Source organism: Pogonomyrmex barbatus, unplaced genomic scaffold, assembly GCF_055798465.1.
Source record: "Pogonomyrmex barbatus isolate J1 unplaced genomic scaffold, ASM5579846v1 scaffold18, whole genome shotgun sequence".
NCBI classification, from domain to species: Eukaryota; Metazoa; Arthropoda; class Insecta; order Hymenoptera; family Formicidae; genus Pogonomyrmex; species Pogonomyrmex barbatus.
The window spans coordinates 614,039-633,680 of record NW_028297114.1 but is presented as its reverse complement, the minus strand read 5'-3'; the positions used below and the strand labels follow the sequence as shown (position 1 = coordinate 633,680).

Sequence of the window (19,642 nt, the reverse complement as noted above, 5' to 3'; positions counted from 1 at the left end):
TTTTCGCGTTCTTTCTCTAGTTTTCTAACATTGAAGAAGATCACATTGCAGAAATTTCTAAATATATGCTAGAAAAACACTCTTCAAAAAGAATAAGATTTCTTACGATTAGAAAAAATATTGTTTACTTAAAAAAAAAAAATTATAGAAGCTGACAGAAATTTGAAATAATGAAATTGAATCATCAGAATCAAATGATTGTCTCTTGTTGTTTTAAAAAGAATCAATCACTTGATTCTGATAATTCAATTTCATTATTTCAAACTTTTATCAGCCTCTATAGAATGTTTATTGTTCGTGTTATCAAAATAGCAACAAAATTCTTCTTTTAACAAAAATACAGAAACTTATTGTTAAATTATTGATTATTTATTCTACGAAGATTTTTATCTCATAATGAAGATAACGTCTTCCGCCTATTTCTTCGCCGAAAAGAATATTTTATATCATTACGCAATGCATCAGTATCTCGGATAATGTGAACTAGAACGTATTCCTATCATGGCCAATAGAATCTCTTCGGTTTAGTGCGCACATAAAATGTGCAATGAATACATTATCTTCTTCAGGATGTCCTCTTGCCAATTATCGCGTATCTATTTACATAAATTATTATATTACGGAAAAAGAGATATGTAAAAGGAAATAATTCACAGTGTTGCATAGCAAAAATTACGCAATGGATTAAAAATAAATATTTTTTTGTCATGCTTTTACTTTGGATTGACTGAAAGATTATTGAGCACGCGCTTTCTACGCGCCACATATTCCTTATTGTTTTTTTTTTTTTTATTTTTCACTTGATATTTTTTTATTGATTTTTAATTATAATTGTTATTTATAATTTTAATTATAATCAAATATTATTTATTATTTATTTTTATCAATAAAATTTTTATCAATAAAAAAAGATTATAATAAGAACGTTTTGTAAAACGTTTCGAAACATAATTTTAAATACAATCCAAGAGGAAATAGATGAAAATAATTTCAATGATACAATTTTATCTAAATTATTTAAGTTGTAATTTACAATATTAATTTATATTATGTATAAACGTAAGATACATTTGATTAGCGGATGACAGCTTTGCACAGGCGTGCTGCGTCGCGTCGTTGCGTTCCTATGCGGAATCTAACCTAACCTTTAACCTGCTGCGACTGAAATTGTTACTCACATATTTCGTTTGCATTTTAATTGGACTTCATTGAACGTTCTTTAATACGTATTCCGATCTTACTCTATAATGAATCTACCTCGTGTATTGATCGTTAGCACGAAGGAAGGGAAAGCTAAGGAAATCGCAGAACGTCAGTTCGAGATTCATCACATGCATATTTCTCTATAATTATCTAGTTATAGTAATTATACTTTTCATGTAATTTTTAATGTAACACAGGCATTGGAGCGGAACACTTATCCGAGGAGGATGAGATTGTGGATTATCTATGGAACATTGACAACAAATATTATACGTCGCAGGTCTTGGTACACGCTGTAGAAAATCTGTCCCACAAACTCACAGTGGAAGGAATTAATGCGTTGATCGTGTACCATGATCCACAAGCAGTAAGATACATAATGGGAATTTAACAATTAAATCAACGATTGTGTTGACGGCAGTTGGTTTCTGTAGGATAAGGTGGATCAAGAGCTGGAGCAATTGGCATCTTTGGCTACTTCGTTGACAGCAGCGGAGGTACTGTTGTTTTCTTGCAGTATGATATCAGACTCATTTCTGCGAGATAAAGGTATAGTCTACAATGTACGGAAGCATTTATTTCTATATTGGGCACAGAGTTACTCTTGCTTGTATGTCCAGTGCTAAATTGGTGTTTGCACAACAAGTTTGAGTTGATTGAATTGGAGCAAACAGGAGATCCCGAATGCGATACAGAAGGTAATAAATATGGCATCGAAAGGATTATAGAAGCTCTGCATGCCAACACATGGCCTAATATCGTGCTGAAAGGTAACGGATCAAATTTTTGTTATTAAAATAAAACATAATATATATGTTTTATATGGAAAGAAATTACATTTATATAAGCTACATTTCGTTGCAGACAAATCGTGTGTAGGACAAGCATCGGAAGTAAATGAGATTGAAGAACAGTTTGAGAATATTCGATTAACACGTGACCCTTCAGAAACATTACGCATGCAAGACATGCTCGGTCAGTTCTGCTTTGATCACGAATTGAATAAAAGTGAATTTACAAAATATTGCTCATTTGGTTCGATTCTTAAATTTACAGACGGCATCATGGGTGACGAAAATGCGGATTTTGGAGAACTGTACGGTCAATTAATGACCATGAAAGAACATGCGGCATCCTTACCAACAAATGAAAGACGTTTAGTAGCGGAACAAGTAGTCACCGCTTTTTGGAAAGCTATGGGTGGCGATCTTCTAGAAATCGAGGATTAAATTTAAGATTCGGTGTATTTTATAAATCGACTATTTTTTTATTTTTAAGTTTATTCTACTTGACGCTCGCAACGCTCTTAGAATGATTTCATTTTTCTTGTCCACCAAATATTAAACAAAGATATATGTTGTTGTGAGTACCAAGTGGAGTGTACAATTTGTTACTTGTAAAGACTGGTTTATATTGAAACGATGCGTGCATCAGGAATGTATGATAAAGAATAAGAGCATCTTTCTTTTAGAAAAAGTTCCATGCGACTTATGTGTATAGTGTTTTATGTATAATATAAGAATAGCTTATTTAACATATTGTTAAAAGCGTGTATCTTTTAGATAAAATCAAGGAAAAATCATATAACTTCATAGTAATTTCATAATCGACATTTAGTATTAATATTTAGAACGATGTATATATACAATCTTCTTAATAAAATGATTTTATTTCAAAATTAATGGATAATTTTATATCGAGTTTCTAATAACATTCGGTAAATATTCAATAGAAGTAGGAAGAGAATGGAAAACGCAATATTTCTTTCATTTCTACTTCCAAGAAAATATCAAGAGTATTCTATACAATTTGAAGCGAATTGTTTGCTAATTCGAATATTCAAATTTAGCAGACAACTTCTAGATATTAAGGGAGCACAATTTGAAGAAAGTAATTGCCAAACTTGGCGTGAGTTTTAAAGTGCAGTTTTTTTTCATGTTTTTTTTTGTGCCTAATCATCAGTAGATCCGCAATTTCGATCGAACTCGTTTCATTTCCGACATGATGGATCATTTTGGAATGGATTACACAAGCGACGACGTTGTCGTTTATAGACACTAGGTGAGTGCATATCCTAACCATACACTTTACGTCGTACACGGCCAAGCAATGCGATAGCGATAATTTGGTGCACGCACGTGGAGGTCCACGTCGTCTTGGGAGAGTTGATCATTTTGTGTTATTTACTACGAATTCTATAACGAGAAGAGAATGATGTCTCTTAAGTTAATTCGTCCATACAGCCAGTTCACAAACAACAAACCGGCTAACCTGATCAGGAACGAATTTCTGGATTACTTCTCAAAGGATTTAAAACACGACATTGTTCGTTCTAGTCCTGTAGCTCCGATTAGCGATCACTCCTTGGCATTTATTAACGCTGGTATGAATCAGGTATGCCTGTCAGTTCTGAAAATTTTGTTCTCAATCATAAGTCTGCTTTGAATATTCTTATTTTATTTTTATTTTTTAGTTTAAAGGGGTTTTTCTAAATTATTACAAACCTCCTGCGACGAGAGTTGCAAACTCGCAAAAGTGTATCAGGGTTGGTGGAAAGCACAATGACCTCAGTGTTGTCGGTAACGATAGTTATCATCATACCTTTTTTGAAATGCTTGGCAATTGGTCTTTTGGAGATTATTTTAAGGTACAATGAAAAAAAAAATATATCTGCGCGTTTGTCTGCCTTTGCAGTGCTTCTTTGTATGATCCGATTGTTCAGGAAGAAGCTTGTTCATATGCCTGGAATCTGTTAACAAATGTATATAATATACCTAAGGAATATCTATATGTAACATATTTCGGAGGTGATGAGAAATTAGGCATGAGCCCAGATCTGGAGTGTAAGGATATCTGGTTGAGACTTGGTCTGCCAGAATGTAAAGTTTTACCTTTCGGTATGCGAGACAATTTCTGGGAAATGGGAGTATCAGGTCCTTGTGGGCCTTGTACAGAGATACATGTAGACTATATGAAACGGGCTGCTAATCAAGCCGAGAGAGTGAATAAGGGATATGCCGATCTTATGGAATTATGGAATATAGTTTTTATACAGTATGAAAGGTGAGGGATCTTTATTATTGGATCTATTATAGTACTTTAAATCTTATAAATTATATTACATAATATGCTTTTGATGCTGTATTTTTTTATTATTTGGTTTGTATATTAAACATAAATATTGAAATTTTGTTTTTATGTCACAAAACTTATTGATCAATTAGTATAAAATTACATAGTCTATTCAATATCATAATATTTTATGTTAGGCTTGCGAATGGATATATAGTACCTTTACCAAAACATCATGTTGATACAGGCATGGGACTTGAACGACTAGTTACCTTATTACAAGGAAAAACATCAAATTATGATACAGATCTTTTTCAGCCGTTGTTTGATGCAATACGAAAACGTTCGAATGCGCCAGAATACAAAGGAACGTTTGGTAACGACGATATAGGCAAAATTGACTACGGTTACAGAATCCTAGCAGATCATGCAAGAATGGTTACTGTTGCTTTAGCAGATAATATGTTGCCTGAACAACAGTATGATTTCAATATTTACAATTTTATATATTTACATTTTTCATAAACATAGTATATAATGTGTCTATATAATATACACTTTTAGCCCAAAACTACGGAAAATATTAAGACACGCAATAGATGTAGGGGAGAAAGTTTTCAACAGATCAGGCATAATTTCAGAACTTACCTGTAACGTAGCTGATAATCTGAGCATAGTTTATCCAGAATTGCACAGCAATTTGAAACAGGTATAAGATTAAAACTAGTTAATAATCGTTTTAAAATGTATATTAAAACAAAACTTACTCTTCTACATGACTTAATGTTGGATGCAATTCATCAGGTACAAAGAATAATAGATTTTGAAGAAGATTTATTTAAAAGATTACGGAAGACTTCTGGTAAAATATGGAGCAAAATGGTTGAAACTCGTCCCGAATTAGCAGCAATTACTGATTGGATGGCTGCTGGTCTAGTTGACGGTTACAAAGATCTACAATCTATGTTGAAAGAGTTGTAAGATGTTTAAGAAAATTTTTTTATTATACGAATCATCTCTTCCTCTTCTTTTATGTGTAATACATAATATACATGTAATGAATGTGTTATTTATAGACGTAAAATGAATGTATTACCCGGAACTGTTGCATTTAAGCTGTATGACACATACGGCCTTAGTTCGGAAACTATAGCGGAACTGGCGCAAATTGAATCTTTATATTTTGACGAAATTGATTTTGAGAAGCAACTTGATAATCGTAGATATCAATCCAGAATTGGATTAGACAAACATAGCACTGTACTTACTAAGGAGTCTCTTGGAATACTTGAAAAAAATCATGTACCTAAAACGAATGATTCATTCAAATATAATTATACATATAACGGAAATAATTATATATTTCCAACAATTAACAGTAAACTCATTGGCATAGTTATCAATGGTAATATTAAAATAAACTGTATTTTTGTTATATATTCTAATGAAAAAAAGTACACATTGCAACTCTAAAATTAGATAAAAAAGATATTTATTGGTGTAATTATTAATAATTAAATATTAAATAAACTATATTTTTATTATATATTTTATATATATATATTTTTTTTATGAAAAAAAAACATTGCAATCCTAAAATTAGATATTTATTACAGGAGAATTAATTGCAAATAAAAATTGTGCTGACATTACAAAAGTTAATAATACCGACAATAAAATAATTCTAAATATCAATGAGATTTTAAATGATACAAACAAGATTGGTATTATATTGGATAAGACTGTATGTTATTCATTGGAAGGTGGCCAGGTTTCAGATAAAGGAAATATTCTTATAAAGAATTTGCTTTTTAATATAGATAACATTAGAAAAATAAACGGCTATGTAATTCATTCTGGACATTTCGCCAAAACAGATTTACCGTAGGTATCTGTTCTTCTGATTTTTATATTTAAATAATTCTATATAAAATTAATTTTAATTATTCTAATTGTATCTAAATTTGATTGTAAAGAGTTTATATTAATCAATACGTAAATTTATTTTTTAGCATATCAGAGCTGCATTTACAAATAGAGGATGATTGCATAGTCAATATAGAACCAAATATTCGTGTCGGAGCGATGAAACATCATACAGCAGCGCATTTATTGAATGCAGCTTTAAAACAAGTTATGCAAGTAATTTATCAACGTGGTTGTACAGTTGACACAGATAGTTTGAAATTTCAATTCAATTCGTTCGGCGAACAACTTACATCAAAACAAATGAAAACAATAGAAGATTGCATTAACAATGTTATACAGTCTCAGGTTACGACAATGGTGCAAACATTAAATTTATTTGAATTGTTGAAACAAAATGACGTTACATTGATCCCAGGAGAGGTATATCCTTATACAAACATTAGAGTCGTAGAGATCAATGCTGACAATTTGAAAGCAAAGTGAGTCCAAATTTTAAGCACTAGTGAATCTTTCGAGCTGGACTTTATTAATATTTATTGTATGTTTAGGGAAACATGCTGTGGTACGCATGTTCACAATACAAGTGTACTGCAACATTTTTGTTTTTTAACATATACCTCAAAAGGAGCAACAAAGCGCACTGTTAAGGCTATTGTTGGCCCACAAGCCTTACGTATGAAACAAGCTGGTGAAAAAATATGCCAAAGAATTACGGAGTTAGAGGATAGTTTACAGAGCGATACATTTACATATGACCTATTAAATGCAGAAATAAATAGGATAAAACAAGAAATTAATAATCAGAACATACAAATACAGTTACCTTATTTGATTAAGGAGAAGTGTTTGACACATCTGGAGAATTTGAGCAAGACAGTATGGTTGCGAGCAAAAGAAATTGAAAAGTACATAATATTTTATGCATATTTTTATTTTATTTTATAAGTAAGCTATTTGATTTTGAATATAATTCTTAATAATGATATATTTTATAGAGATTCTGTAATACGTGAAATTTCGGATGCCACAAATTCATCATGTTTCATCGTTCATTGCTTAAATAAAAATCCTCTATTTTTGTCATTGCACGAAATCATATCTCTCTTTTCTGGAATACCAATATTAGTTCTATCTTACACAAATGAATTTGTAAAAGCAAGATGTTCCATACCGCAGGTATATTCTGTATATTCTTTTATTTACATATTTTTAAATAAATGTTAATGTGTAGATTGTATGATAATATTACAAAGTAATTTGAATAAATAAATATTTATTATTGTATGTACATATGTAGGAAATGACTTCTACTGCATTTAACGCACAAACCTGGATGGATATTGTTCTTCAAATATTTAATGCAGAACATGGGCCTATTAAAGGATTCAAACCCTCGTTAGTCGCAAGTATGAAATCTACTAAAGTATCACAGGATTTTCAAATACATATGGAAAAAGCAATTATAGAAGCTACGAAATTTGCATCTATACATGTAAAAAAAGTTTCCATCAGTAATAAAAAACAATGAATGATTCTATTTTGTATTATGTTTTATATTTTCACTATTTTATTTTATTCAGATATAAGTATAATTCAATAATATTTAAATAAGTAAATAATTTTTATTTATTATACATTTCCATTCTATTCATATAAATTTATAGTATCAATAAAATAATATATAAAAAAATATTAGCTATGATGTAGTTTGTATATGTCTCGTATAAAATTGCTTTAGCGCTGACCATTGTGCTGTATGGAGCAGTACATGTGGTCTCTTTATTCGCAAATAATCCACTGCTTGTTCAGGCGTCCAATTATTTTTCTAGACATATGAAAAGACAAGATTTTGCTGTAAATAATTAAAATTTATTAATTTTGAAATGCATATGGATATCTCACTGTTATTAAATAACACGCGACGAGTGTTGCGCTTCTTGTTCTTCCAGCTTTACAATGAACGTAAACTGTGCCAGGTTGATTGCGACCATCGACGATACCTCTGTCACCCAATTTTCTGCTTGATACATTGCGAAATTTATTAATAAAATTTACACCATTCTGTAGTTTTTCTTGAGAAGGTGCTTGAAATATGTCTGTTGTAGACAATTGCAGAAATTCTACGTTGTGCTTGCGCCATTCCTGAATGAAGGAAAGGACTATTATTATTCTGACTTTTGCATAAGTTTATTATTTCACATTATATCTGTCTCTTAATACTTTATTTTATTTTCAAAACTTTTTTTTAATTTAAAAAAAAAACTACGTACCTTCTCCGTATTGGATAATAAAGATAATTCATAATCTTCATTCATGGATACGACAGCCTTAATGTTTTCATCGTCAATCAACTAAAAAAATAAAAATGTAAATTATATATAATCATATAAGAAACTTTATTCGACTATTTTTAATTTATTTTTCAGCTATCACATGAAATGTATTTATAGTAAAAGATGATGTTTAAAACATGATACTTTCTAATATATATATTGTAATATATTATTATATAAACAAAAAAATACAAAATACATGTACACATTATAGATTATATATTATACATATTACATATTATACATATTATACATTAAAATATGCTAAATGATGACGACAGCTGTTTTATAATATTTGTATCAATATTTATTCAGTAAATGGAGATAAACATAAAAGACCTTAAAAATATTATAAGTACTTTTTTTTGTATATGAAATATGGTTGTGTAATAATTAGAAAATCAGAAATATATTCAAAGTTAATATTTTTTTAACTTTTTTTAATTTCAAATGAGTTAACTCTTAACTTCAGCTAATTATTTTTTCAAATACATTAATTTTTTAATTAAAAATTTTTTTTGTTCCAAGCTCTATTTTATTAAAATAATATAATTTAAAAAAGCGTTTTAATTTAATATAGATGATTAATGTAGATGTAGACGATTTTTGAAATTAGCTTTTAATTTAATTTTAACGTAATTAAGTTTTTTGTTCATGCAACTTTTAACGTAACAAATTAATTTTATGGCATCAACTTTAATTTAATTGAAAAAAATTAACTTAGCCTGGAAATATCCTTAATTTCTATTATAAAAAATTAATGTACAAAAATATACCTGTTTCGTCGATCGTCGGAATGGTAAGGCGCCCAGTATGACAGTCTCGTCTATCCTATCGTACCAATTTCGAGTTGTGATCTTTTCCATAACAACGTTGTAAAACAAAGTTGGATAAAATGTTACTCTCGCAAACATTTTCGCTAGAAATTAATTCCGAGAAAAGTGTTAGCTCGATTGATGATTTAAAATTGAAAGTTTGGAATGTTTACGAAACGTTGAAATTAATGTTCTCCGATTCGAGACTACCGATCACATAACGGTACATATGATTACGGTAAAAACGTGTCAAATAAATCGATTTTATTTATCCCGATTTCGTTTCATACTGTGTGCACAATTCACGTATAAGTTTTAAAGGTAGCACGATGATCAGAAGACACGAAAGAAACATCTTCTATGGCACAAGTATGTTAATATATAGCCTCGCTGACCTTCCCCCGAAGAAGTGAAAGAATATAACAGAATAATGGTGGGGAATGTTACCGATGCGATATGCTTTTTTTATCTAGTGCAGTGTTATTTACAAGTGTTTTTTATCATTTAAAAACTCGTATTTGTAATAAAAAATATATATTTTCCAGGATAAATATGAAACGGTTAAAAATAAAATCTCAACACTAATAATCAAAAGTTATTTGAAGGATGAGATACAGTGGAAAGGTAATCTTCTCAAGGTTTTGCTTTTTCAATATTTAAATTTTGCGTCCACGATGTGGAAAAATCGATCCGAAATCGAACGGAAAAAGAATTGTCGCAAAAAATCGCAAAAAATCGCAAAAAATCAACCGAATTCATGCAATTGATCAATTCTTTTTTCATTCGAGATCTCGATTTTTAGCACTGTAAACACAAAGCTTTAGAATTCAGATATTAGAATCATGTAAAATTATGAAAATCTATATTTTTTTTTCGATTAAAAACTATTACCATAAATTAATATGTACAAACATATTTACATACAATTGTTATTAGGCTAAACTAACTTTGTGACATGTTTAATAAATCTATGTCTAGGCAGTAGGATCCCAAGTCTCCTTTTCTAAATAAATTAACAAAGTAATCTGCCGCAGTCTTAAAATCCGGCTTGACTTCTAACTGTCCATTGTAGTTCTTTATTTTTATAGTTTTTCCTATTTTTGCAGCGATAAATGTAAGCACATACACTATATTATCATTTGGTTCTGGTAAACCTAATTTTTCTACATATTCAAATCGACCATTCTTATTCAACCAAAAAAGTAAGTAATCTGCAAGCAGCTGTAATCCCACGACATGATCTTGTAGACATCCCACTAAGGCTAGTTTAAAACCAGCATGTATATCTTTGATGGAAGGAGCTAAAATACCTGGGGTGTCAATCAAATATACTGTTGGATCCTCCGATATTTTTATATGGGTCAATACGGAACGCGTGATACCAGCTACTCCACCGACCTGAGTAGCCTTGCCCAAATGAAGATGATTGCTTCTCAAACGATTAATCAGAGAGGACTTTCCAACATTGGGCACACCGATGACCATCATGGAATATGATTCCTCCTCCATTCTATTGTAACGATTTGAATCTAATATCAATTTCTTGGCTAAGGATAAAATCTTCTTCATGCCTTTGCACTGATCATCTTTGAGGTTTGTAAGGATCATGTTGGACAGCCCTTCCCTGTTTAACGTAGAGATTACACTTTCAGTTTGTTTCCTGTCCGTTAGATCTTTTTTGCTTAAGATGATTATATGCGGCTTCACGCCGATCAAGGTCCTGCTAAAGTCTGCGTAACGTCCAGAAATCGGTACCCGCGCGTCGTGAACCTCTAGGATGCAATCAACATTTTTCAATCGTTGTTGCATCTGTCGCAGACCCTTCGTCATATGTCCTGGGAACCACCGCAATACGTTCGGCGACACGAACTTTTCTCGCAGATTGGCGACTACTTTACCTCCTGTGTTTGTCATCGTGCCGCGTCTTCGGTAATCCTCCTCAAATTGCGATCGTTCTTTCTCATAAGTTCTAAAACACACAATCGACACACGTGACTGAGGCAAACTTGTCGGCATTTGTTGCCAGTGCCGATATATTTGTTTCAGATACCTCGGGAGTCTTTCTTTTGTCTCCAAAGATATGTATTATAAATTGAACATTGTTACCAATGTGTCAGGATAATAAATCATGTGACAATAATAGAACATGTGAGGCAAATGCAGGCCAGCACGCAGGTTATCATGAGGGTTATCGGCTGTTCGACCAAATCAAAATAACAATGAGCGCCAGTTACATAAAGGTGAATTTCAACAAAGCGAACCATTGGTCTAACGAGGATCGACTTATCAAATAATATATATTTTAAGTCTGCTTTTTAGCTGAACTTTTTGCATGATTCATTTTCCCTCTTTTTCTCTTCATGTTGAACAAACAAAAAAGAAGAAAAATAAATGGTATAGGAAACTCATTTAAAAAAAATAAGACTTTGGTTACATGCGCAGCAATATTCATTTTTTGTTATTTAAGAAAGAAGAAAAGTTAGATTAAAAAAGATTAGATAAATTAAGAAAAGAAAAAAAAAAAAAGATAAAGTTAGGAATAAATCGCATTAATATTTTGCTTGGAATTAGTTGATGAATCATTGATTTAATCAAATATCACAATTATTTCATTGATATGAAAAGAATTACTAAGTTTTCGTTATAAAGAGAGATTACAGATGAATAATTAAAATTTTTCATAAACAATTTTGCCAATTAAATTACTGATATTAATTAAATTAACCGAGATTTAACATAAAATTGTTTTACCATTTCATAGTATGTGATACACGTATACTGATAGGCTAATAATTTATAATTTATCCATTTATTAATAACATTTGTTATTGAAATTTGTGTCACATGACTTGCGACTTCGTGGATCTCGAGTGAAGTGGGAGGCCTTAAGATCGGTTTACAAAGTATATCGTATCCGTGATGTTGATCTCTACTCTAGATAGTCTATGCATCGTGACTGTTGATTTTTCGAGGAAACGTCATCTCAAGACAGCTGGAGGTGACATCTCATAATGTGACATATCGACATTCGTCGAATAATAATAATAATAATGACACAATTGTAATTATGCCTCGACGATAATACTTTTGATAATACTTTTTTTTTTTTTTTCGAGTAACCGACAGCCACGATACGCGAACACGTAGACGGGAAGCGTGGCGATTCGACGGGCGCCCCCCGATGATTACGTGTGCAAATTCACGCGTCCAGGGCATCCGTGACCCCGTCGCGTGCGCGTCGCGACAATCCGGCCAATCGCGGAGGCGACCCGCTCGCGATTGCGCGTCCAGCTCGGCGCTCGCGGCCGTGCGAAACTCCACATGAGCCTGTTGCCAGTTATTGATCCTGGCGCGATTAAACAACACCGCATTGCCGTCAACTACGAAAACAAGACTCGCCACGTCTCGGCCGCGCTCGGCGTAACCGCGTACGGTGTAAAAGCGTCCGGGAGGACGCCGTGTGAGGAAACGGTCGGCCGACGGCGACGGTCGTCTTCGTGTGTACCGTTATTCTGCCCGTAACACCCCGGGGGGTGTGTAGGACTTGCACGGACCGATCCCGCGAGAACGGACCTCAGACGGATCCGCGGTCGCGGCACGACACGGCGCGGCGCGGCGCGGCGCAGCGCGGCGCATCGCATCGCATCGCATCGCATCGCATCGCATCGCATCACATCGCATCGCATCACATCGCATCGCATCGCATCGCATCGCATCGCATCGCATCGCGGCACGGCACGGTGCGACTCCACGACTGACACGGCCACGTCCACGGATACGTCCGATCTGTCAAAATGTAGAGAGAATCACTCTCAGGCAGAGCGGCAGCATCAGCGTGTCTCGATCTCGCCGAGAGTCGATCGCGCCGAGGGAGCGAACATGTCATTGGATTTCCGCGAATGAACTCGGACCGACGAGACGTGGACGAGCCAGCACGACACGAGCCTAAAGAGAATCTTGGAATCCCCCAGCCGTGATCTCGCAGAGAAGCGGACGGAGGGACACGAAGGGACCGAACGGCACGCACGGTTGCACATGTGATCCCCCCCCGAGTGGCCGACCCCATTTGGCAGACGCGATGAAGAAGTTCACGATCAAGGGTGTACTCGACGGGTTCCGGTCGTCGGTCCCGCAGCCTGCCAAGCCCGACCAGGAGATCGTCGAGAACCTCAGGCCGGAGCATTTTCAAGTTAAGAAGGTCAGTACCGAGCACGTTTAGTTCGCCCCCTCCCCCTCCCCCCTCCGATAATCCCCTCCTACCCTCTGTTTCGCCCTAATTAAAGTGGATAACACGTCGATAACACGTCGTCCTCGGCGCATTTTTCGCAGACTTTCACAGAAAGTCCCGGAGGAAAAAGCTCCCGGCGATATGCGAACCACGTCATTTATTTCGGGATATTCCGCGCGCGGAATGAGATCCGCCGAGGTTCTCCTCCGTCGCGGTGTCGAACGATTGATGAAACGTGAACGACGCAACTCGCGTAATTAGAAATTTTATAGGATCAGTCGTGAGAGAAAGTACGCCACTGGCGGCCGACTAGATAGCGTTGGCTTTAATCAGACCTACGCGCGTGCAAATATTGTCCGTTACATTATGTAATGGTCGAGAAGAAGGAGGATGATCTATTTGGATTCAACTTGGATTAGAGAGATACGATCGTGTACGTTTTTTTTATCCGCCGTCTTGAGTGCGGCGTCTGAATGATCGTCGAGTAAAAGCTTCTTCCTCCGAGTCCCGGTTCAGAGCTTTCCACTCTTTGGGTTGTGTAAACAACGCGCCGTGTCAATATCGAGAGATTACGTAATCTGATCTCTTTGGAATTCATATTGCTACTGATATGAATAAATTCATATCAATAGCAATTATTTTGATTTTTCGACGTACGCGTATCTCGCGAGTATGCACTTTGCGAAGTGGAGTCTGCGAAGGAGCGGCATTTCTGTTTCTCATTTTTATTACGTCCCGTTTCCTGGCTTCGAGGGGGATTCTCTGAGCGAAAGTCTGTCCGAAAGTCTGGAAGCCACATGCTCGCATTTCCGTGTCGAGCTTTCATGTTAAATAATTCCAAAGTCGTGCTCCTCGAAATTGACTCGCTCGCGAGGCACGCGAGCGCCTAAGCCTCACGAGGCAGCTCGTGTGCTCGTCAAGAGAGAACCTCTTGCTCGGCTGTCTAGTTCCAGAGTACATAAGCCGAAGAGAGGAGCGTAAACATCTCGATGGATGTCGATACTCAGGGGGGGGGCCCGTCGTGTTTCGTGCGTCAAAATTGTCCCGTCTATTTACTCGGGGCAAGTCGTCCGGTAACTGTCGGCGAAGTTGATATCGTACTATCGCGTACCTCGGTTCGTGCGAATATCCCGGTTACGTGCGGCCGAGGAACAGATAACGATACGAGCGGATACGAGAAGGACGCGAGAGAGAAGCACGAGAGAGAGCGGGCGATTAGAAGAGAGACGTTACCACGTTTATGCGCCACGTATTTTTGTTACACGCCTCCCGGCCGATCGATCCCCGATTCGCGCCCCGATTCGCGGCCTTCGCGATCTCGCCGAGCATTTGCAATTTTAATTGAATCGCTCGTGGAACATTTCGCGCGGATTCCCCATTGCGGTTCCTGCCCACGACGATGATTAATTCAGTCAGGATTTTCGCGAGTGTCCTTCCTTTCTTCCTTCCTTCCGCGCTTGTCTCCTTCCCGGAGACCGCTTCGTCGAAAAGCCGTCAAGTTAAACGCCGTTAAACCAGGTCACGATTGCAATTTTCACGACGAGCCGCGAACTTGACGACGCAACGAACGTGTCGTTCTGCACATTCGTCTCTGCTGAAATCATCGCTCGTAGGCGACGCGCGTGCGGTCACCGCTATTATTTTAATTTTCTCGCTCCTCGAGGCGAGGAATGAGCGGTTAAGTCCGACGCGCGTATACCGGTTTTTTTTTCGCGAGCATCGATTCGACACGCGTTTTCCACACGACGGCGATTTTCACGCGCGACGACGGGAAACGTCGAAGACGAGAGCTGACGCAGCAAGAATTCGCGAATTCTCCCGAGGCGCAGCCGATCGTGCCGATCAAGTCGATTTTAGCCGGGGAATAAAATAGCGCGTAGCCTGAAATCAGCTTATCTCGTCCGGGTTCGCTTCCTCGTCGGGCATTTATGCAACGACGATAACGCCTTGCATTAGGAGTAACACGTATTATTCCGCGAACAAAACGACGGTGTTCTTTCTCGGAAACGATGATACGCTATATGCGCTGCATAATTGCTGCGACGGTTTATCTCGAGGGAAAGAGACCGCGCGGTTTATCGCGCGGTCTAACATTTGCATACATCGTCGCCGCGGCACACACCGCGAAAATTTTCAGAGCAACCGGTTTTCGGGGCTGATACATTTGAGAGCATACTAATGAATATCGATCGTGGCTCTTAGAAGTAGAGAGTCTTAACACTTAACTTTGCGTCGCGGAATTTTATCTCGCGCTCGACATAATAATAGATTGTAAGGTTGAAGAGCGTCGAAGGAAATTCCTATATCGGGATGCCGTATCTAGATTCGCCGATTCTCCCGTTTACACTTACCGTTTAATAATAAAAACGGTATATCAGAAAAAGTGACGTAAAAGGCAGGCAGAAATTCGAAAATCGTCCGTCGGTACGTGTTTGCGAGCGTCGCAGCGTTTATCTTATCTCTCTCGATATTTCTCGTCGTATCTCATTTTCGACACATTACAGGAGATTGATATTACGCGAGATTGACGTGTAATCCGTATTGCAGACGCGTTCGACGAAACACGTAATTGACACGTATTCGTTATTATTTTAATTTATCGTTTAATATTTTGTACGTAAACTCCGCGGACAATAAAATGCGGGGAAGTATCATTTGTACTCCCAATAAAGGCAATTTATACGAGACACATGTGACAGATCTGTCAATAATGCCGCAAGTTATGATGACTACTCGCCCTCTCGTGGGCTCGTAGCTATATAGGTAATATTGCCAATAAGGAATTGCATTGTGCAATATACCCTAGAACTACCTACTACCTCTACGCTCGAGTGCATTGATAAATAGTGACCTCGCGTAACTCGGCGCAGGACACTCGATCTTAATTACATTACGACTTTTTCACGGCGATAAGTCGGAGGATCGCTCCCGAATTTTTACGCTCGCGGCGATCTTTCACTCGTTGGGATTCGCCGCGATAAAAGTGAGATGAGCGAGGCGCGTATAAATCTGCGGAAAACGCGAGGTTTTTCCTATCTGTTTAAGAGATAATTCTCTTCAACCATTTATCGTGCGACTCCCGCCGCAATCTTTCGCGAAGCGAACGCGAGCGCGAGGAAGGCAACGAATTATTGCGCGCACGCAGCTCAGCTGCGAGGGAAAGAGAATAAAGAAGAAATAGGAAAAAAAATTTGTGTGGCCTCGAAGAAAGAGAGAGAGAGAGAGAGATGTGCGAGAACCTTGCGAGAAAATTAGAAATTACGTCGCGACGTACATTCATTTGAGCACGCGCGTATCTGAATCTGTCAGCGGGACGGAAATAATGGCCCCCGGCGCTGCAGCTGCGCTACCGGTCGTATAATAGAAAATGCAGAAATGAATAAATTCGAGCTCGCGATATATACCGCAAAACGGCGATACCGGCGTTAGGTGTACGAATGCCGTACTCTTTAATTTTTCCACGTCGGCCGAGGCCGAGAACTCCGGGCAGATATTACTCTCCTCCCATGGGAATCCATTATAATCGGCGATATCTCTTTGTTCGGCTTTGCCCCGAAAAGGTTTCATCGGAAATCCCATTCCCATGGTCGAAATCGAGCGAAAGGTTCAATCTCGAGGAACGAATTTTCGATGATTTTCCCCGTTCGCCGTCCCCCACATTTTTCATTATATTTCTTTGTGCTCGCGGTTCCCTTTACGATATAGATATGGAATAATATGAATAATTACTTCCTTTATGCAAATAATTTAGAGGACGATTTATCTTTGCTTTTTCCGGTTACCATTGCAATTTTAGAGCAACAGCTCCCTTTATTTTATGACGTTCTGTTCTAGATAAAAAAAAAAAAAAAAAAAAAAAAAGCGAAGTAAAGCCGACGCACGCGCGTCAAAGTTTTCACTAGCGGAAAATTGATAGCAACCTTGATATTGAGCCGACGCTGCGGGCTACTCGTGTACATCTCGTCCCGTATCTATCATTTCTCGTTATATCTTCTATGTACGCATTGTCGTAACTCCTGGACCAGACCATCAATTTTATCCTCCGTACCGTTCTATCTCGAAGACAACGCGGATGATCGAAGATGTTCGAGACTGAACGAATTGCCGCACAAGTGAACGCAGCAATCCGTATTTCAGGACATTAACGAAAATAGTCGATATTAAAAAAAAAAAATATTTCACATACTATTTGTGTCAAGAAAGTTTATAAATTAGGAATTTCGAATTAGGATCTTCGAAATTTATCGGTCTATTATTTTTTTTTTTTTTTATTATTATTACCGTTTAACAAAAACCGAACTAATTCTTATCTGTATCGACAAATTACGACCATATCGCGGAACGGTTAATTAAATGTTATCCTGGCTAATATAAGCGATATAAACGTATCCCTTGTGCGTAATGCTGCGAACGGAGTACGGCAAAGCCGTATTCATATGAACATATCGCTAAGAGATAGAATTAATTGCTTAACAATTAATTGCTTATTTAATACGCACGTTGTGTAAAGATAAAATATTGTTTTCGCTTACAAATTTATTACGTTCCCACGTTCGGATTTATAATACAATTATATATTTTGCCGCAATTTAATTTGTGGAGTGCTACTATCTCGCCATTTCGTTTGTTGAAGAAAATCGGAGGGGTGCTGCAGTTAACGCAGAATTTATGTTCCATATGATCTAATTTTTCCTCAATTATTTTAGCTGGCAGAAACCTTTTGTTATATATGCGGTTCGGGTTTTCTGAAAGTAGGATCCCAAATACAGCGGTTATTTATAAACACACACACACACACACACACACACACACACACACACACACACACACACACACACACACACACACACACAGTGTATTTTGCTACGGTTGTGTGTACACGTCGCTTGTCAAAACGAAACACAATCAATTGACGAATTTGTAAATTTTGAACGTGTTGCGATATTGCGGCTGGCCTGGTTTGGGAAATTTTTATTTGTTGCCGCAGAATATGTGGTACACCACGCGTGCATGTGTTCCTCGGATTGTTCGCGCCTGCAGGGCGTAGGGTGAGCCGTTCTGTCGCCACAAATTACAATGCAATCGTCACGCTATAATCGTCACGATCGAGTGAAACGCTTTCTGCCCGACGATAATCTGTGCCCGCCGCTTTGCGTGAGCGAATTAATTCCTTGCGGCCGCAAAATTACATCCGAAATTTTCTCTCTCTCTCTCTCTCTCTCTCTCTCTCTCTCTCTCTCTCTCTCTCTCTCTCTCTCTCTCTCTCTTTCTCCTTCTGTCTTTGTATACTTAATTTAAATTTTTCCCAAAATGCAGAATGCATGTGAGTTTTCAATCAGATAGATTTAGCGATCGTTGAATTTGTTAAATGTGACGTATCTTTTCAGAATTAAGTTAACAGTTTCGCGCATGAGTTTTCTCACGTAGAAAACACTTTCCCCGTAAAAAAAAAAAAAAAAAAAAAAAAAAAAAAAAAAAAAAAAAAAAAAAAAAGAGAGAGAAACGGCCGACAACTTTCAGCGCAAAATAGAAATTTAATAATTGCGCACTCTATCGATGCTGCATTGTGATAAGCGTGAGGATTGCACCCGTCTGACCGATGCGATTTCTGACCTGATTTTTTACTCGCACGCAATGAAGCGATAAAGTACGCGGAAAAAATCCTACCCTCTTTCTTTCTTTCTTTCTCTTTCAAAACGTCATTGTCGATATCAACCTTGATATTATTAGATACATCGAGCGGATATATCATCGATAAATGTCAGGTGCACATCGTTAACAGAGTTACGCGATAAGCCTAAGCCGCGATTATTTGGTCGGGTACCGGCGTAGCTTCCAAAATCTTCCGCAATCCTCTTATTCCGCGCGAGTAATTTCTCGTGCAAAGCATCTTGCGGTGCTGACGACGGTTCCATCAGCGATCTGGCAAGCCGGCCCGGCGGAAATTGCGCGTGGGAGAGCCTCCCCGGGGACATTGGCGAAATCAAGGGATGCGGGAGGGCGAGCGGGGCAGGTGGTTTCTCCTGGGCGATCGTAACTTTCGTATCACCGTATTTTAACTC

General features: G+C 37.0%; 4 protein-coding genes and 1 long non-coding RNA gene across 22 annotated transcripts in view; 4 read left to right on the top strand and 1 right to left on the bottom strand.

Moving 5' to 3' along the window:
* The first annotated feature begins 1,100 nt into the window (after positions 1–1,100).
* On the top strand, positions 1,101–2,881 carry LOC105428766 (alpha- and gamma-adaptin-binding protein p34). The gene is made up of 6 exons (XM_011641245.2): positions 1,101–1,311; positions 1,401–1,570; positions 1,638–1,752; positions 1,824–1,973; positions 2,068–2,178; positions 2,260–2,881. Exons 1-6 carry the CDS (start codon positions 1,248–1,250, stop codon positions 2,430–2,432), a joined length of 783 nt encoding a protein of 260 aa, XP_011639547.2. The 5' UTR covers positions 1,101–1,247; the 3' UTR covers positions 2,433–2,881.
* A 533-nt stretch (positions 2,882–3,414) lies between these two features.
* Positions 3,415–7,741, top strand: AlaRS-m (alanine--tRNA ligase, mitochondrial). 2 transcript variants are annotated; one of them, XM_011641246.3, is made up of 12 exons: positions 3,415–3,597; positions 3,677–3,850; positions 3,926–4,266; positions 4,473–4,754; positions 4,840–4,984; positions 5,080–5,252; positions 5,352–5,680; positions 5,892–6,159; positions 6,288–6,683; positions 6,753–7,109; positions 7,200–7,380; positions 7,502–7,741. In XM_011641246.3, the coding sequence occupies exons 1-12, from the start codon at positions 3,415–3,417 to the stop codon at positions 7,730–7,732; spliced, it is 3,060 nt and encodes a 1,019-aa protein (XP_011639548.2). In that variant the 3' UTR covers positions 7,733–7,741. The 2 variants fall into 2 exon arrangements, with proteins under 2 accessions (XP_011639548.2, XP_088931118.1); XM_089074992.1 differs by lacking the exon at positions 3,415–3,597 and having other exon boundaries at positions 3,714–3,850; positions 3,930–4,266.
* A 65-nt stretch (positions 7,742–7,806) lies between these two features.
* PTPMT1 (protein tyrosine phosphatase, mitochondrial 1) overlaps positions 7,807–19,642 on the bottom strand; it is a 44,403-nt gene continuing 32,567 nt past the window's right edge. The window contains exons 1-6 of one of the 8 annotated variants that reach the window (XM_025218637.2): positions 12,104–12,247; positions 10,663–11,321; positions 9,314–9,456; positions 8,475–8,555; positions 8,107–8,346; positions 7,807–8,029 (exon numbers count right to left, since the gene is read on the bottom strand). In XM_025218637.2, coding sequence (XP_025074422.2) covers positions 7,901–8,029; positions 8,107–8,346; positions 8,475–8,555; positions 9,314–9,456; positions 10,663–11,266 — 1,197 coding nt within the window. In that variant the 5' untranslated portion in view covers positions 11,267–11,321; positions 12,104–12,247 and the 3' untranslated portion in view covers positions 7,807–7,900. Of the gene's footprint in view, positions 8,030–8,106; positions 8,347–8,474; positions 8,556–9,313; positions 9,457–10,662; positions 11,845–12,103; positions 12,248–19,642 lie in introns of those variants that run through there. The other 7 variants (XM_025218635.2, XM_089074995.1, XM_025218636.2 and 4 more) reach the window with 7 other exon arrangements.
* On the top strand, positions 9,450–10,701 carry LOC148936971 (uncharacterized). The gene is made up of 2 exons (XR_016138811.1): positions 9,450–9,785; positions 9,898–10,701. It is a non-coding gene; the product is annotated as an uncharacterized LOC148936971 (long non-coding RNA).
* The window catches only part of Tomosyn (syntaxin-binding protein tomosyn), a 35,390-nt gene continuing 28,453 nt past the window's right edge, over positions 12,706–19,642 (top strand). For 5 of the 10 annotated variants that reach the window (XM_089074991.1, XM_089074986.1, XM_089074987.1 and 2 more), the window contains exon 1: positions 12,707–13,550. In XM_089074991.1, coding sequence (XP_088931117.1) covers positions 13,431–13,550 — 120 coding nt within the window. In that variant the 5' untranslated portion in view covers positions 12,707–13,430. Of the gene's footprint in view, positions 13,551–19,642 lie in introns of all 10 variants that reach the window. The other 5 variants (XM_011641253.3, XM_089074989.1, XM_089074988.1 and 2 more) reach the window with 4 other exon arrangements.

Excerpts from the sequence above, each read along its gene's own strand:
- LOC105428766 (XM_011641245.2), top strand. The coding sequence starts at position 1,248 with ATGAATCTACCTCGTGTATTGATCGTTAGCACGAAGGAAGGGAAAGCT. Across the intron at positions 1,753-1,823 it reads CTCATTTCTGCGAGATAAAG|TGCTAAATTGGTGTTTGCAC; the intron begins GTATAGTCTACA and ends TTGTATGTCCAG. Across the intron at positions 2,179-2,259 it reads ACGCATGCAAGACATGCTCG|ACGGCATCATGGGTGACGAA; the intron begins GTCAGTTCTGCT and ends TTAAATTTACAG.
- AlaRS-m (XM_011641246.3), top strand. The coding sequence starts at position 3,415 with ATGATGTCTCTTAAGTTAATTCGTCCATACAGCCAGTTCACAAACAAC. Across the intron at positions 6,160-6,287 it reads TTCGCCAAAACAGATTTACC|CATATCAGAGCTGCATTTAC; the intron begins GTAGGTATCTGT and ends TTTATTTTTTAG. Across the intron at positions 6,684-6,752 it reads GCTGACAATTTGAAAGCAAA|GGAAACATGCTGTGGTACGC; the intron begins GTGAGTCCAAAT and ends TTGTATGTTTAG.